Raw genomic sequence first — 17515 nt, 5'->3', positions numbered from 1 at the left:
TTTCCGATCCGAGACTTAATAATCAATCTTTATATGTATGCTCTTTTAACGCGCGTTTTGTTGTTCAATTTTTCGCCTGCTTTTAGCAAATTTGTTGTTCCGCTTCACTCCCTGGGACTGTCAGTACAAGGGAGTTCTTAAGTTGACATAACCACAGCAACAGGACATGACGTCACTTAATGTCGTCACTACCCTGGAGCACTTAATGCGCAGTGTATCCATAAGCAAGGCAGCTCTGTTGAGAGTATTACTGCTGAGATAATATGCCAAGGTGGATTATAATTTAAGAAATACCTGGAATTTGTTCGTATACTGGTGGACAATAAAAAAACACATTATGTTGTTACAGCGGTTGTGTGAGTTGCGTTTTACATTCAACAAACGAACAAGATTATACACAAACAATGCACTGAATAATGCGTAAATAATTGCGGCTTGTCCCATCAAAGGCGGGAAGAACGCCGGAATTTTTTTTTAAATCTCATTTTGTGCTGCGCACTGATACGTGTATCAAGATTGAAATTTCAGGTTTCCTCAGTTATGTTCTATTTTATAAGTGTACTGACATTCATGATATATCAGGGGTGCCCACAAGGGGGGGCTATGACGCAAAGTGCGTCATTGAAATATTTGGGGGGGTAAAAAATCTGTATAAATATGTTTGAGGGAGTGTAAAAATTAATCGAAAAGATTTTTTTTCATGGAAGAACACCTACGGGTAGACAATTGGGGGGGATGCGTCATGGACATAAGGGGGGGTGGGCATCACTGGATATATCAATTTATTTTAGCACCAAATGAACTCTTGTAGGTTTAATAAGTGTTTTGGAGTGGTAGAAACGGGATTAAGAATAGTGAGCATTTTTAAAATTACAAATTACAGGTAAAAGGTGTTAATTCAGAACAAAAGACAAATGTTTAGGGAATTTATTTATGAAGGCGCAGAATATGTAAGTTATCTGTGAACATAGATACAGCAATAAGATGTTGCTTTAATTCTATGAAACTCTCCATAAGGGCGTTATTCCAGGGCTGCAAACTAATGTACAAGGGACTTGAAATATGACTATTTCGCTGCCTGAATCTACCCTAACATAACCCGAACTACTGCTACTCTACTACTAGGCTCTACTAGTATACTATTATTACTACTACTACTCAACTACTACCATTACTGCCTTACTATACTACTACTACTACTTCTACTAGCCTATTATTATACTATCATTGCTACTACCAGGGCCGAAACCAGCTTCAAGAGTTTGGGAGGACCGTGAATATGTTATGGGGGGCCAAGTCTTTAAAATTATCTTATAAATATCTAAATTGTGTTTTTTGTATTAATAATAAAATTTTGTATTGAAGTCTGGAGGGGTCACAAAAAGTTTAGAGGGACCTGGCCCCCCTCTGGTTGCGGGCCTGGCTACTACTAAACTACTACTCTACTACTACTGCCTTACTACTACTATACAGTAGTAGTAGTCCCCCCGTTATATTGAGCCGAGTCAGCAAAAATTTTTGTGACGTCATAGGTCAAAAGTCAATGACCTTGGCCCGGGGTCAATGACCTAGGGGTACCTAGGACCACCCCCTCTAAATTTTGGCAGGGGTACCTTGGCCCACCCCCTAAATTTTGGCAGGGGTACATAGGACCACCCCGCTTAAATTTTGGAAATTGTCAAATCTAAAAATTTGGTATGGTAGCCTAGGACCATAGTATGTACCTCTATCAGTATTGGGTGTCTATGTCGTTCCCTTTCATGGGTAAAAAATTGCCAAAAATTCAAATTTCGGTGGTTTTTGACCTAATTTATCCCCTTTGATGAGGTGTTATTACCCTATATAGTTATATGGGCGTATACAGGGGTCCATTACCTTTCATAAGACATGTGAATATTAATGCACCCCTTTAAAAATTTGGGAGGGGTACCTTGGCCCACCCCTTCATTTTTAGAAATTGCCCAATTTAAACATTTGGTATTATAGTATAGGACGCTAATATGGATCACTATAAATTTGGGTGGTCCACCTCGTTCCCTTTTAGGGGTACAAAATTGCCAAAATATAAACGTAAGCAATACGTTGTACCATGTGTTTGGTTTTCGACCTAATTTATCTCCTTGGATGAGGTCCTATTACCTTATATGATTATATGGTCATGTATAGGGGTCCATTCCTTTCATAAGACATAGGTACATTAATGCACCCCTTGAAAATTTTGGCAGGGGTACATAGGACCACCCCCCACCCCCCCTTAAATTATGGAAATTGCCAAATCTAAAAATTTGGTATGGTAGCCTAGGACCTTAGTATGTACCTCTATCAGTATTGGGTGTCTATGTTGTTCCCTTTCATGGGTAAAAAATTGCCAAAAATTCAAATTTCGGGGTTTTTTGACCTAATTTATCCCCTTGGATGAGGTGTTATTACCTTATATAGTTATATGGGCGTATACAGGGGTCCATTACCTTTCATAAGATATGGGTATATTTGTGCACTCCTTTAAAAATTTGGGAGAGGTACCTTGGCCCACCCCTTAAATTTTGGAAATTGACCAATTTAAACATTGGGTATTATAGCACAGGACCCTAATATGTATCGTGATAAATTTGGGCGGTCCACCTCATTCCCTTCTAGGGGTACAAAATTGCCAAAATATAAACGTAAGCAATACGTTATACCACGTGTTTGGTTTTTGGTCGATTTTATTCCCTTTGATGATGTGTTATTATCCTATATAGTTATATGGTCATGTATAGGGGTCCATTACCTTTCATAAGATATGGGTATATTCGTGCACTCCTTTAAAAATTTGGGAGGGGTACCTTGGCCCACCCCTTAAATTTTAGAAATTGCTCATTTTATATATTTGGTATTATAGTACTGGACCCTAACATCTATTATGATAAATTTGGGTGGTCCACCTCGTTCCCTTTTAGGGGTACAAAATTGTCAAAATATAAACGTAAGCAATACGTTGTACCACGTGTTTGGTCTTTTGGCCCAATTTATCCTCTTGGATGAGGTTCTATTACCTTATATGGTTATATGGTTATGTATAGGGGTCTATTCCCTATCATAAGACATAGTACATTTGTGCACTCCTTTAAAAATTTGGGAGGGGTACTTTGGCCCACCCCTTAAATTTTAGAAATTGCTCATTTTATATATTTGGTATTATAGTACTGGACCCTAACATGTATTATGATAAATTTGGGTGGTCCACCTCGTTCCCTTTTAGGGGTACAAATTGCCAAAATATAAACGTAAGCAATACGTTGTACCACGTGTTTGGTTTTACCTAAGTTATCCCCTTGGATGAGGTTCTATTACCTTATATGGTTATATGGTTATGTATAGGGGTCTATTCCCTATCATAAGACATAGGTACATTTGTGCACTCCTTTAAAAATTTGGGAGGGGTACTTTGGCCCACCCCTTTAATTTTGGAAATTGCCCCTTTTTACATGTTTGGTATTATAGTATAGAACCCTAATATATATTACTATAAATTTGGGTGGTTTACCACGTTTCCTTTGATGGGTACGAAATTGCCAAATTTTAGTACAACCACGTGTTTGGTTTTGGCTCAATTTATCCCCTTGGATGAGGTCCTATTACCTTATATGGTTATATGATCATGTATAGGGGTCCATTCCATATCCCCTTAAATTTTGGAAATTTTCCAATTTAAGCATTCGGTATCATAGTACATGACCTCAACATGTATCATGATAAATTTGGGTGGTCCATCTTGTTCCCTTTCATGGGTAAAAATTACTAAAATATAAACATAAGCAATATGTTGTACCATGCGTTTGGTTTTTGGTCCAATTTCTTCCCTTTGATGGGGTTCTATTACCTTATATGGTTATATGGTCATGTATATGGGTTCATTTCCTATCATAAGACATGGGTACATTGACGCACCCCTTGAAAAATTTGGGAGGGGTATCTTGGCTCATCCACTCGGTTTTAGAAATTGTTTTAATATAAGCATTTGGTATCATAGTACAGGACTTCAATATGTACCACTATAAATTTGGATGGTCCACATCGTTCCCTTTCATGGGTAAAGAACTACCAAAAATCGAATTTCGGAGGTTATTGACACCTATTTAGCACGTTATATGGTTTATTACCTTTATATGTTTATGTTCCCTTTTAAATTTGGGAATTATCAAATAACAAAATTCGGTAAACGTTTTCTAGGACCCATTGGTGTTCCTCTTATGGCCAAATATTCAAAATTTAAATGTTATTGACCGGCTTTATTATTGAATAAGTACAGGATTTATTACTTTTTCATAAGACACAGGTGTATTTGTGTACCAATCTTTAATTTTGGGAGGGGTACATTTCTTATTGTCATATCAATAATTGGTAATTGTTCTTTGGGTAAATCATTATGATCACGTGATCAGTTATTGACCTATGATGGGATTAGGAGTCCAGGACATTGGTACATTGAAACTTTGTAGGATAATTTGAGAATGCGTCATTGGTATTGATTATTACAGCCAAATATAAACGTAAGCAATACGATGTACCACGTGATTGACCTTGAGTTTTAGAAATCTGATAGCTAACCTTATTGAATCTTATGACTCATAGTCTTAAGGGAATACATGCTACAACACTGGCAAAGTTATTGTTGATGCAATTTGATTGGTTGATCACTATCTTTCGTGCAATCTGATTGGCTGATCACTATCTTTCGTGCAATCTGATTGGTTGCTGATTTTCAAATCTTTGCTGCATTCAGTTTTTAAGTTTTGTTTAACATTTAAAAATCTTGGTTTCGTTCAACATTTTGGACTCACTGATAAATATGATCAAAACCGTTTATTTGTTAATCGAATAGTTAAAAACCGGATAAAGTTTGACGGTTAACCGTGAAACGTAAAATTTTTTTAGTTTGAAATTTTTTGTTTTAATTTTTTTGTTTCAGAATTTTGTTTGAAATTTGTTTCAAAAATTTTTGTTTGAAAATTTTTTTGTTTGAAATTTTTTGTTGCAAAATTTTGTTTGAAATTTTTTTGTTTAAAATTTTTTGTTCGAAATTTTTGTTTTGAAATTTTTCGTTTCAGAATTTTGTTTGAAAATTTTTTTGTGTAAATTTTTTGTTTAAAATTTTTTTGTTTGAAATTTTTTTCGTTTCAAATTTTTGTTTAAAATTTTTGTTTGAAATTTTTCGTTTCCAAATTTTTTGTTTGAAATTTTTTGTTTCAAAATTTTGTTTGAAATTTTTTTTTGTTTCAAAATTTTGTTTGAATTTCTTTCGTTTGAAATTTTTTTGTTTGAATGTTTTTCGTTTCAAAATTTTGTTTCAAAGATTTTTGTTTGAAATTTTTTGTTTCAAAGTTTGGTTTGACATTTTTAAAGTTTGTGCACTCATTAGTAAAGAACCGGAACTGTTTAGAACTAAAACCTCTGGCAACATTGTGGTGCAATAGTACACGTTAGAACATGGTGCAATAGTACACGTCAGAACATGATAATGAAACGTCATCAGTTTTGCATCATATATAAGTATCGTTCGCCTTAGTATTCATGATAACATCATCATGGCTACTTGTCTGCAGTTTCTAAACACGCGTGATGTGATGAAATCATTTACCAAGATTACTGATTTACAACAGAATGTACCTTATAGAATCTTAGCTAGCCAAATGATCCCTACAGAGTTTGGATTAAGAATCGTAGTGAAGCTTGAAAATGATAAGAATATAATTTTACCAGCAAGATATTTACCCATGGAAGCATCAAAACAAGAAGAACTGCTGCGTTTCTTAAATACTGGATCTGTATCTTTATGCTATAAAAGACTCTTGGGTCGAAGTCATCAGTTTGAATTTAGTACACAGCCAGATTCGTCAGCAAATCATGAATTCAAACGTCAGCACATCAGACATAGTTGTATGAATGTGGTTGGTCAGCATGACGTCAGCAACTGTGATGAAACCATGAATTCAAACGTCAGCACATGACGTCAGCCGTAGTTCTATAAATCAACCAATACCGTGAAATCATTTGAGCAAGTGCTTTTCAGGAGGAAAGATGTGTACTTCCAACGATAAAGAATTCATCTTCGCAAGCTATTATCCAATAAATATATTTCAAACAAAACATGTGATGATTGGTATCAGTGCTAGAACATTTGAACCAGTGATTCGATTGGGCAAAGCAGAACAATTTGGTGTACAACTGACCTGTGAAGAATGGCAAATATTATGTTCACGAATCGACCAAATGAACGATTATTTTCATGATGAGCTAAATGTGACCATAGTCAAATCATTAGGCTCTAATCATGAAGTTGTGATGCGTACAGTCCTCGAAGAGAAGATGGTGCTGTTACGTAAAAAGAGTACATTTCATGTCCCTCGCAACATGGTGTATCTAACACAAACAGAATGGAACAAATTCATCAGCGTATTTCAGTGTGCGAAACATGCAGCGGAAGTGTGCAACAAAACAAGTATATTCCTGAAAAAGTGCTATTTTGAAAAATGTGTCATGCATATTGTACAACATGTATCTAGATATTGTGATGGTTGTCAACATCGTTCGTGGGTGCATACCTGTATTGATAAACAGTTTATTTGTGATCAAATGAACATTGAGTTTCCACCAATTGATATCGCAATAGACCTTAAAAGACTTCAATTGGAATTAAAATTATACGCTAAAGACAAACTAGTGCAAGAAGTTCAAAATACATTGTATCGACAATATCCAGAACCACTATCTGGTATGGATGTATGTGGAGTGTAATAAAATGATCCATTTCAATGAATTGTGTTTTTTTCATTTCAAGTACAACCCCATATTCTGACGTGTACTATTGCATCATGTTCTAACGTGTACTATTGCACCACAATGTTGCCAGAGGTTTTAGTTCTAAACAGTTCCGGTTCTTTACTAATGAGTGCACAAACTTTAAAAATGTCAAACCAAACTTTGAAACAAAAAATTTCAAACAAAAATCTTTGAAACAAAATTTTGAAACGAAAAACATTCAAACAAAAAAATTTCAAACGAAAGAAATTCAAACAAAATTTTGAAAAAAAAAAAAATTTCAAACAAAATTTTGAAACAAAAAATTTCAAACAAAAAATTTGGAAACGAAAAATTTCAAACAAAAATTTTAAACAAAAATTTGAAACGAAAAAAATTTCAAACAAAAAAATTTTAAACAAAAAATTTACAAAAAAAAATTTCAAACAAAATTCTGAAACGAAAAATTTCAAAACAAAAATTTCGAACAAAAAATTTTAAACAAAAAAATTTCAAACAAAATTTTGCAACAAAAAATTTCAAACAAAAAAATTTTCAAACAAAAAATTTTGAAACAAATTTCAAACAAAATTCTGAAACAAAAAAATTAAAACAAAAAATTTCAAACTAAAAAAATTTTACGTTTCACGGTTAACCGTCAAACTTTATCCGGTTTTTAACTATTCGATTAACAAATAAACGGTTTTGATCATATTTATCAGTGAGTCCAAAATGTTGAACGAAACCAAGATTTTTAAATGTTAAACAAAACTTAAAAACTGAATGCAGCAAAGATTTGAAAATCAGCAACCACTCAGATTGCACGAAAGATAGTGATCAGCCAATCAGATTGCACGAAAGATAGTGATCAACCAATCAAATTGCATCAACAATAACTTTGCCAGTGTTGTAGCATGTATTCCCTTAAGACTATGAGTCATAAGATTCAATAAGGTTAGCTATGTATCCCTGTACACTACCTCATCAAGGTCAATCACGTGGTACATCGTATTGCTTACGTTTATATTTGGCTATAATAATCAATACCAATGACGCATTCTCAAATTATCCTACAAAGTTTCAATGTACCAATGTCCTGGACTCCTAATCCCATCATAGGTCAATAACTGATCACGTGATCATAATGATTTACCCAAAGAACAATTACCAATTATTGATATGACAATAAGAAATGTACCCCTCCCAAAATTAAAGATTGGTACACAAATACACCTGTGTCTTATGAAAAAGTAATAAATCCTGTACTTATTCAATAATAAAGCCGGTCAATAACATTTAAATTTTGAATATTTGGCCATAAGAGGAACACCAATGGGTCCTAGAAAACGTTTACCGAATTTTGTTATTTGATAATTCCCAAATTTAAAAGGGAACATAAACATATAAAGGTAATAAACCATATAACGTGCTAAATAGGTGTCAATAACCTCCGAAATTCGATTTTTGGTAGTTCTTTACCCATGAAAGGGAACGATGTGGACCATCCAAATTTATAGTGGTACATATTGAAGTCCTGTACTATGATACCAAATGCTTATATTAAAACAATTTCTAAAACCGAGTGGATGAGCCAAGATACCCCTCCCAAATTTTTCAAGGGGTGCGTCAATGTACCCATGTCTTATGATAGGAAATGAACCCATATACATGACCATATAGCCATATAAGGTAATAGAACCCCATCAAAGGGAAGAAATTGGACCAAAAACCAAACGCATGGTACAACATATTGCTTATGTTTATATTTTAGTAATTTTTACCCATGAAAGGGAACAAGATGGACCACCCAAATTTATCATGATACATGTTGAGGTCATGTACTATGATACCGAATGCTTAAATTGGAAAATTTCCAAAATTTAAGGGGATATGGAATGGACCCCTATACATGATCATATAACCATATAAGGTAATAGGACCTCATCCAAGGGGATAAATTGAGCCAAAACCAAACACGTGGTTGTACTAAAATTTGGCAATTTCGTACCCATCAAAGGAAACGTGGTAAACCACCCAAATTTATAGTAATATATATTAGGGTTCTATACTATAATACCAAACATGTAAAAAGGGGCAATTTCCAAAATTAAAGGGGTGGGCCAAAGTACCCCTCCCAAATTTTTAAAGGAGTGCACAAATGTACCTATGTCTTATGATAGGGAATAGACCCCTATACATAACCATATAACCATATAAGGTAATAGAACCTCATCCAAGGGGATAACTTAGGTAAAACCAAACACGTGGTACAACGTATTGCTTACGTTTATATTTTGGCAATTTGTACCCCTAAAAGGGAACGAGGTGGACCACCCAAATTTATCATAATACATGTTAGGGTCCAGTACTATAATACCAAATATATAAAATGAGCAATTTCTAAAATTTAAGGGGTGGGCCAAAGTACCCCTCCCAAATTTTTAAAGGAATGCACAAATGTACCTATGTCTTATGATAGGGAATAGACCCCTATACATAACCATATAACCATATAAGGTAATAGAACCTCATCCAAGAGGATAAATTGGGCCAAAAGACCAAACACGTGGTACAACGTATTGCTTACGTTTATATTTTGACAATTTTGTACCCCTAGAAGGAAACGAGGTGGACCATCCAAATTTATCATAATACATGTTAGGATCCGGTACTATAATACCAAATGTTTAAATTGGGCAATTTCCAAAATTTAAGGGGTGGGCCAAAGTACCCCTCCACAAAATTTTTAAAGGAGTGCGCAAATGTACCTATGTCTTATGATAGGGAATAGACCCCTATACATAACCATATAACCATATAAGGTAATAGAACCTCATCCAATAGGATAAATTGGGCCAAAAGACCAAACACGTGGTACAACGTATTGCTTACGTTTATATTTTGACAATTTTGTACCCCTAGAAGGAAACGAGGTGGACCATCCAAATTTATCATAATACATGTTAGGATCCGGTACTATAATACCAAATGTTTAAATTGGGCAATTTCCAAAATTTAAGGGGTGGGCCAAAGTACCCCTCCCAAATTTTTAAAGGAGTGCACGAATATACCCATATCTTATGAAAGGTAATGGACCCCTATACATGACCATATAACTATATAGGATAATAACACATCATCAAAGGGAATAAAATCGACCAAAAACCAAACACGTGGTATAACGTATTGCTTACGTTTATATTTTGGCAATTTTGTACCCCTAGAAGGGAATGAGGTGGACCGCCCAAATTTATCACGATACATATTAGGGTCCTGTGCTATAATACCCAATGTTTAAATTGGTCAATTTCCAAAATTTAAGGGGTGGGCCAAGGTACCTCTCCCAAATTTTTAAAGGAGTGCACAAATATACCCATATCTTATGAAAGGTAATGGACCCCTGTATACGCCCATATAACTATATAAGGTAATAACACCTCATCCAAGGGGATAAATTAGGTCAAAAAACCCCGAAATTTGAATTTTTGGCAATTTTTTACCCATGAAAGGGAACAACATAGACACCCAATACTGATAGAGGTACATACTAAGGTCCTAGGCTACCATACCAAATTTTTAGATTTGGCAATTTCCATAATTTAAGGGGGGGTGGGGGGTGGTCCTATGTACCCCTGCCAAAATTTTCAAGGGGTGCATTAATGTACCTATGTCTTATGAAAGGAATGGACCCCTATACATGACCATATAATCATATAAGGTAATAGGACCTCATCCAAGGAGATAAATTAGGTCGAAAACCAAACACATGGTACAACGTATTGCTTACGTTTATATTTTGGCAATTTTGTACCCCTAAAAGGGAACGAGGTGGACCACCCAAATTTATAGTGATCCATATTAGCGTCCTATACTATAATACCAAATGTTTAAATTGGGCAATTTCTAAAAATGAAGGGGTGGGCCAAGGTACCCCTCCCAAATTTTTAAAGGGGTGCATTAATATTCACATGTCTTATGAAAGGTAATGGACCCCTGTATACGCCCATATAACTATATAGGGTAATAACACCTCATCAAAGGGGATAAATTAGGTCAAAAACCACCGAAATTTGAATTTTTGGCAATTTTTTACCCATGAAAGGGAACGACATAGACACCCAATACTGATAGAGGTACATACTATGGTCCTAGGCTACCATACCAAATTTTTAGATTTGACAATTTCCAAAATTTAAGCGGGGTGGTCCTATGTACCCCTGCCAAAATTTAGGGGGTGGGCCAAGGTACCCCTGCCAAAATTTAGAGGGGGTGGTCCTAGGTACCCCTAGGTCATTGACCCCGGGCCAAGGTCATTGACTTTTGACCTATGACGTCACAAAAATTTTTGCTGACTCGGCTCAATATAACGGGGGGACTACTACTTATACTATCATTACTACTATTACTACTACTAAGTGTGCACCCATAAATTGTTCTTAAAAAATGTAATTTTTGAACAATTATCTCTTATAGCGCCCCTGAATTTTACCTGTTTCTGGTGGAACACTGGCATGCGCCAACACATGTACAGTCTAGAAGGCGTGATGACGCTATTTTCACCGAGAAATGTAGGTTTCAAACTAATATGAATTTGTCCACGTATTATTGATCTGAACTGCGGAAACTGCTCTATCCCAATTTAAGGATGCACATTAACACTGATGTAATAAAGTAATTATGCAGCCTATACCTAAGCTACACGAGGTTTACGTTTACGCACCCACCGTTTCAACTTTTGAAGTATTTCGTTTTATTAACTTATCGACGTCGACCATACCCTAGACGCCGCATGGACAAAGTCGCACATAGTACGAACTATTCGCAAAATCAAAGCAGGCGAATCACTTATTGACAATTTTCGCATTTATTACTGCCTTAAAATGGGGAGGTCCTTAAGTGACATGAATTCCCGCCTATATCTGTGCGTTGTGGATTACACGCACAACATTTAATGAATTTATCAAGAAATACTGAACCCACAGGTTCAGCACCCACATAACTGCATTACTTATGAACAAGGGCGCCCATCAAGGGGGCAAGGTGGGGCGCTCACCCCCTAAGAGGAAATTGTACTTGGGAATACTGAAAACCCAATAGAATTTTTACATTACTTACAGCAAAATTTGAAACTATATTTGAAACGTCGCTTATACTTGCCCCCCTTGGAAACCCCAACATGGGCGCCCTTGCTTATTAACTGCACACTAAGAAAAATCCGTTCTCCGGAGAGCGGTATATTGTACAAATAGGCTATACAAAATCCTCTTGCTTACTACAGAAATCAGTATGGAGCATATGCTATATACGCATTGCCCTTAGATGTTAGATCATGCCATTGCAGTATGTCTGACATCTAACAGTTTTCCGTATATCACCTATGTTACATTCTGCAGCTATATTCTATTCTATTATGGACATTCTGCGTCGATTTGTATGTGAGATCCTGACCGCCTATATTGTTTCATACGGAAAGTGCGTATAGATGGAACACTTATACGGAAAGTAAGTATTATAAAACGCGTTTTCAGTTATACGTTTGCTGTACGTTAAGTCCAAAAACTACATGTAACCTACCGTTTAGAGTACGCTACTTATAATTTTTTTCTCAGTATGTGCTTTGAAAACTAGCCATATGTCGGATTACTGGGAGAAAGCATTTTTTGTTGAAAATCATTGCTGTTTTCTTAAATGTTTTTGAGGTTCATCTACCTAAAGCCAAACATACCACTAACTAGAGTTTCAGACAGTATTGCTGAGCATGAGTAGTCGCTAATGCTCTCGTCTTTGGTCCTGGGCTCGATTTCCGGCAGGGTCAGTCGGTCGAAAAGGTGTAACAGCTTTTTCAGGCTAGCTATCCTAAATGAGGTTTTCCTGGGATTTCCTCATTCACACCAGGTAAATGCTGGGATGGTATCTAATTTACAGGCCTCAGGCCGCTTCTTTCCTTATCCGTTCCTTATATCCCTTCCCCGTACCGTGATTGTGTGCTCGCCGAGGATGTCATCCCTCCAACCTGACGTGCTTAAGGTCATAGATGCCGGTAATGGCCATGACTTGTATCAATAAATAAATAAATAAATATTGACGAGCGAGCGCTAGCAAGCGAAGTCGGGTTAGAACGCCGCAATGCACGTTATATTTGTCCATTCTAATTAATAGCAAATAGTAATTGCAAAATTTTCCATTCAGCACACGGCATTTCCAGTCTACTCAGTTCACAAATTATTCACATATTAATATCAATTATCTTTCTGCAACATGAACTCATTCCACCTATAAACATTGTGTTTTTATGTAGTTTTGGTCCCCCGTAATCCTACAGAACCCGAGAAATATATTACATACTTCTTTCGTAAATTTTGCAAATTCAAACTCATAAAATAGGACAGCACCATCGTTTTCTACATACAGTAAACGTTATATAATTTTTAAAAATTAGTAGTACAGTCCTCTTTCACACCCATTTATTTTAATTATAAATTACTGTTTTTATGTTTATGTATTCTACACCTGCATCCATTTATCCAGCGCCGTAACTTAGATTGTTTTATTGGGAGGGGGTAAGCATTAATACGCGTATTTGGTGCTCCTAGAAAAAAGTTGTTTCTCTAATCTTGGGCTCCCTCTTTCCATCTTTCTCTTACTCTTTATGGGCCCTGGTCGTTAGGTACACCTTTGATCCCGTTCCATACATGACAAATGAATTAAGGGGGCAAAATTGACAAATATCAAAACCATACGAACAAACATTACTTCTAGGGCCCCTAATAGAAACTTTTTTTATTGAAATGGGCCCACGACTCATTTTTGTTTTATTTATCTTTTATGTGTTGTTTTGTTTATGTAATATAGTGGACATATTCGATGCTTCATTTATAATTTCATGTTCGTATTGTATACGGAGTAAGAAAATGTTTTAAAATGGGTCCCCTCGAACGGTGGGGAGCTTCCTTGGGGAAGCATTTGCCCTCTCCCTCCTCAAGTTACGGCCCTGTCACTTATCACATACTAGGCTGGTAGCCAGCCCAAAAATCTAGGGGAAGCCCGGTAGAAGTTTGGGAGGGAGTCCCGATCCAAACGTATTATAGTTAATCATCATATTATAGCTCAGCGTACAAATTTTCGACTAGAAATTGGCGACTAGAAATTTAGAGCTGGCGACCAGTGTTCAGTAGGAATGGTTTCTGCCTGAACTCACAGGGCAGCGCATTTTCTGTTTCGTAAGAAAATAATTGTCACTGAGTGAGAGAAAACACTGAATGTGAAGTCTTTCTTTGTCAAACCAAAGGCCGTTTGGGGGGGGGACATCTCAATTTGTACGTGAGAGATACTAGCGACCATTATTTTTGGATTGGCGAGTGCGTCTGACTTTGAAATTTTGCACCCTGTCATAGTTCATTTGCAAGCGTACTGTGAAAATTTTAGGGGACCAGTACCGTAAAAATTTAGAGGGGCCCGTCCCCCTAGACCCCATGGATAAGGGCCTGTCACATATTAATATGATGTAGACCTATCATTAATTTTTATGTCAATTATATATTGTGGATCTCCAAATTTTTTGTGGCAACAAATCTTTCGCGGAGCACATAATCAAATATCGCGTGTGGAAATGCTATGTTTTCATACAAATATACAAATATCTCTTTAAGTATATTACTTCATTAACAGATAATCATTTTAAACATATTTTCTTTACCGGTCTGTTACTTTAGTATAAAATTAATATGTTGACACCAAATCAGTTGCAAACACTGCTCAACTTAGTATCACATTTAGTGACGTCATATTGTGTGGTGCTCTGGTTTTGTCAACTTAAGATCTCCCCAGATACAATCTCCTGGCTTTTCTTACGATGTTGTGATTCCACTTCCTCCCCTTTCTAGCATGTCTTTCCTGATAACGTGTGGACTGCTTTCCCTGCAGTCCTTTCGGAGTTTTGACAGTTTGCGCAAGCGCGTTCTTCTCAATTTGTATCCGTCTGCTGTGTTTGACGATGCGCGCGTATATTCAGACTTGCCAACTCTAGGGAAATCTCCCCTGGCAAATCCTAAATAAAATATTCAGTTTCTGATTTTTAGCTGCGAGTGGCATAATCTCCTTTTCTTTGATTAGCAACGCTGAGTATACTTGTGTTGTTTGTCTACTGGCGGGGTGTTTCTAGTAGGCAAGTGATTTATTCTGTGCAATAGTGGATTATATTAATTCTTTGAAAATGAGGTGTTCCGTTCCGTGAGTATTTGCGTTGCGTCGTGCGAATGATCTGGTGTTACTTGTGAATTTTGTCTTCTGTATCAATGTTCCCAAAAGACAAGTGAAACTATAGAACTATACAACTATACAACAACTATGAAACTATACAATTAGAATTCCTGCAGTTCTTTTAGGGTGGTCTGTTTCGTCCTTGTCTTCTTGTGAGTGCATTGGTGTTCTGTGACGACGTACGTGTATTTTTTCGTGCTTTGTTGTGGTTCCATATCTTGTGTTTGTATAAGGAAAATGAATAATTCAGTGGAATATTTAAAATCTATTCGATTTGGTAGTTTAACATTGGCAGAAAAGTGTGAAATTAAAGCACATGGGAGACCGACTCCTGTATTAAACATAACACAAACTGCTGTAAGTCGTCAAAAACAGTACACTAGGTGTTTCAATACTGAAATATATAACAAATATGAGTGGATATGTGGGTGTGAAATAAGAAATGCACTTTTCTGTTTCCCTTGTCTTTTATTCGGGATTGATGATGACGCAGCGAACATCGCGTGGGTTGAAAAAGGGGTATCGGATTTGAAGAGACTTCATGACAAAAGCCATAAACATGAAATATCAAGGAAGCATGTTAATAATATGTTAAATCTAGCCACACTTGGTTCTGTTGAACGTCCAGACTTGTTTAAGTCAAGCCTATAAAGACTCGATTGAACGTCATAATAGTCAGATGCAAAAAAATAGGGACACTCTTTCAAAAATCGTTAACTGCGTAAAATTTTGTAGTTTACACGAACTAGCGTTAAGGGGGCATGATGAGCGTGAAGGATCGAAAAATCAAGGCGTGTTCATGGTTTTGATTAAATATACATCTGAACTAGATTCCTTATTGAAGTCTCATCTTGACAGTACATCAGCATTTAAAGGGACTTCTAAAAGTATTCAAAATGAGTTACTTCAATGTATGCTAGAAGTCACCAGGGAAAATATAATAGAAGAAATTAAAGCTGCCGAATATGTTTCTCTTATGGCTGACGAAACAACTGACATTGCAGATATGTTTCAGCTTGTTATTGTCTTAAGGTACTGTACTGCAGAAGGTGTTCCTGTGGAAAGATTCTGGGGCTTTTTTAATCCAAAGGGCCAAAATGCCGACTCCATTGCTGAATGCATACTTTCTGAAATTAATCAAATCTTAAAACAAGAAAGTAAACTTATTGGACAAAGCTATGATGGCGCAGCTGTAATGAGTGGGGCTATAAATGGAGTTCAGGCCAAAGTGAGAGAGGTATACACTAATGCTTATTTTGTGCACTGTTTTGCTCATCAATTGAATCTTGTGATGGAAAGAGCCTCCAGACAAAACACTAAAGCCAGAATATTCTTTTCTAATCTTTCTGCTATCCCGGCTTTTTTTTCTCGCTCTCATAACAGAACAGCTGTTTTAGATTCCTGTGTTGCCAAGCGGATACCCACTGGTGGACCAACTAGATGGAATTTTAAATCTAGGACTGTTAATGTAGTGTATGAAAAGCAGGAAGAACTGAAAGAATGCTTCCAAATTTTGTCAGAATCCGAGACCTCAAGCACCGCAACAATAAATGAAGCATCTGCCTTGTTGGGTTATCTCCAAAATGAAGAATTTTGTTTCTGGCTAAATTTTTTTCACTTAGTTATGCCACATCTTGATATTCTATATAACCAACTACAAAGTCGTCAAATAGATGCAGCAAAAGTTCAATCATATTTATCTGCCTTTACTATTGAAATTAATAAAATCAGGGAATCAATAGGACTAATTGATACCGAAACGCAAAGTCAAAACAAAAGGAGAATTGTTTCAAACGCACAATCAAGAACAGCCGCAGCCAAAGAAGTGTGTGATGTTATTTTAAACGAAGTGAACCTGCGCTTCCATTTTACAGACCACTTATCCATATCTTCACTTCTGCAGGAATCTAATTTTGATGAGTTTAGTGCTTCCTTTCCCGAAGAAATCTTCAATAAATGTACAGAACTCTTTCCTGTGTTTGATAAAGATAAACTTCATACATAACTTAGTGTAGTTTATGCAAGAGAAGAGTTAAGGAAACTTGGTGGTGCTGTGAATTTCCTCCAATATATTATAAACAATGGTCTTGCTTCCACTTTTTCTGAAGTGCTAAAACTTTTGAAAATATTCATAACGTTGCCCCTTACTACTAGTGAACCTGAGCGATGCTTTTCTACCCTTAAAAGAGTGAAAACTTTTCTGAGAAATACAATGGGACAAGAACGGTTAACAGCACTTGCCATGTTATCAATAGAAAAGGAAATGGTTGAAAAGATCCCTAACTTTAATAATAGAGTTATCGACAAGTTTGCTACAAGGAAGGACCGTCGTATGGAATTAATTTTTAAATAAGGTAAGTGTTTTATTTTATGCAGCCCTCCTAAGTATAAGTAGCACGAGCCGCCACTGCGTAGAACTGTGTTTGAAATAATGCTGTTCTCCTTTTTACCAACTGAATACGGGTCTTCTTGCTCT

General features: G+C 36.2%; 1 protein-coding gene across 1 annotated transcript; it reads left to right on the top strand.

The window, feature by feature from the left end:
• Nucleotides 1-15838: 15838 nt before the first annotated feature.
• Nucleotides 15839-17044, top strand: LOC145680781 (zinc finger MYM-type protein 1-like). The gene has a single exon (XM_081751786.1). It carries the CDS (start codon nt 15839-15841, stop codon nt 17042-17044), a length of 1206 nt encoding a protein of 401 aa, XP_081607912.1.
• Nucleotides 17045-17515: the final 471 nt, after the last annotated feature.

Source organism: Thermobia domestica, chromosome 1 (genome assembly GCF_964235325.1).
Source record: "Thermobia domestica chromosome 1, izTheDome1.hap1.1, whole genome shotgun sequence".
NCBI lineage: Eukaryota > Metazoa > Arthropoda > Insecta > Zygentoma > Lepismatidae > Thermobia > Thermobia domestica.
The sequence above is the reverse complement of the archived record's forward strand: the minus strand, read 5'-3'. Positions and strand labels throughout refer to the sequence as shown.

Bases quoted from the DNA above. Each gene is read 5' to 3' on its own strand.
- LOC145680781 (XM_081751786.1), top strand. From the start codon at position 15,839: ATGGTTTTGATTAAATATACATCTGAACTAGATTCCTTATTGAAGTCT.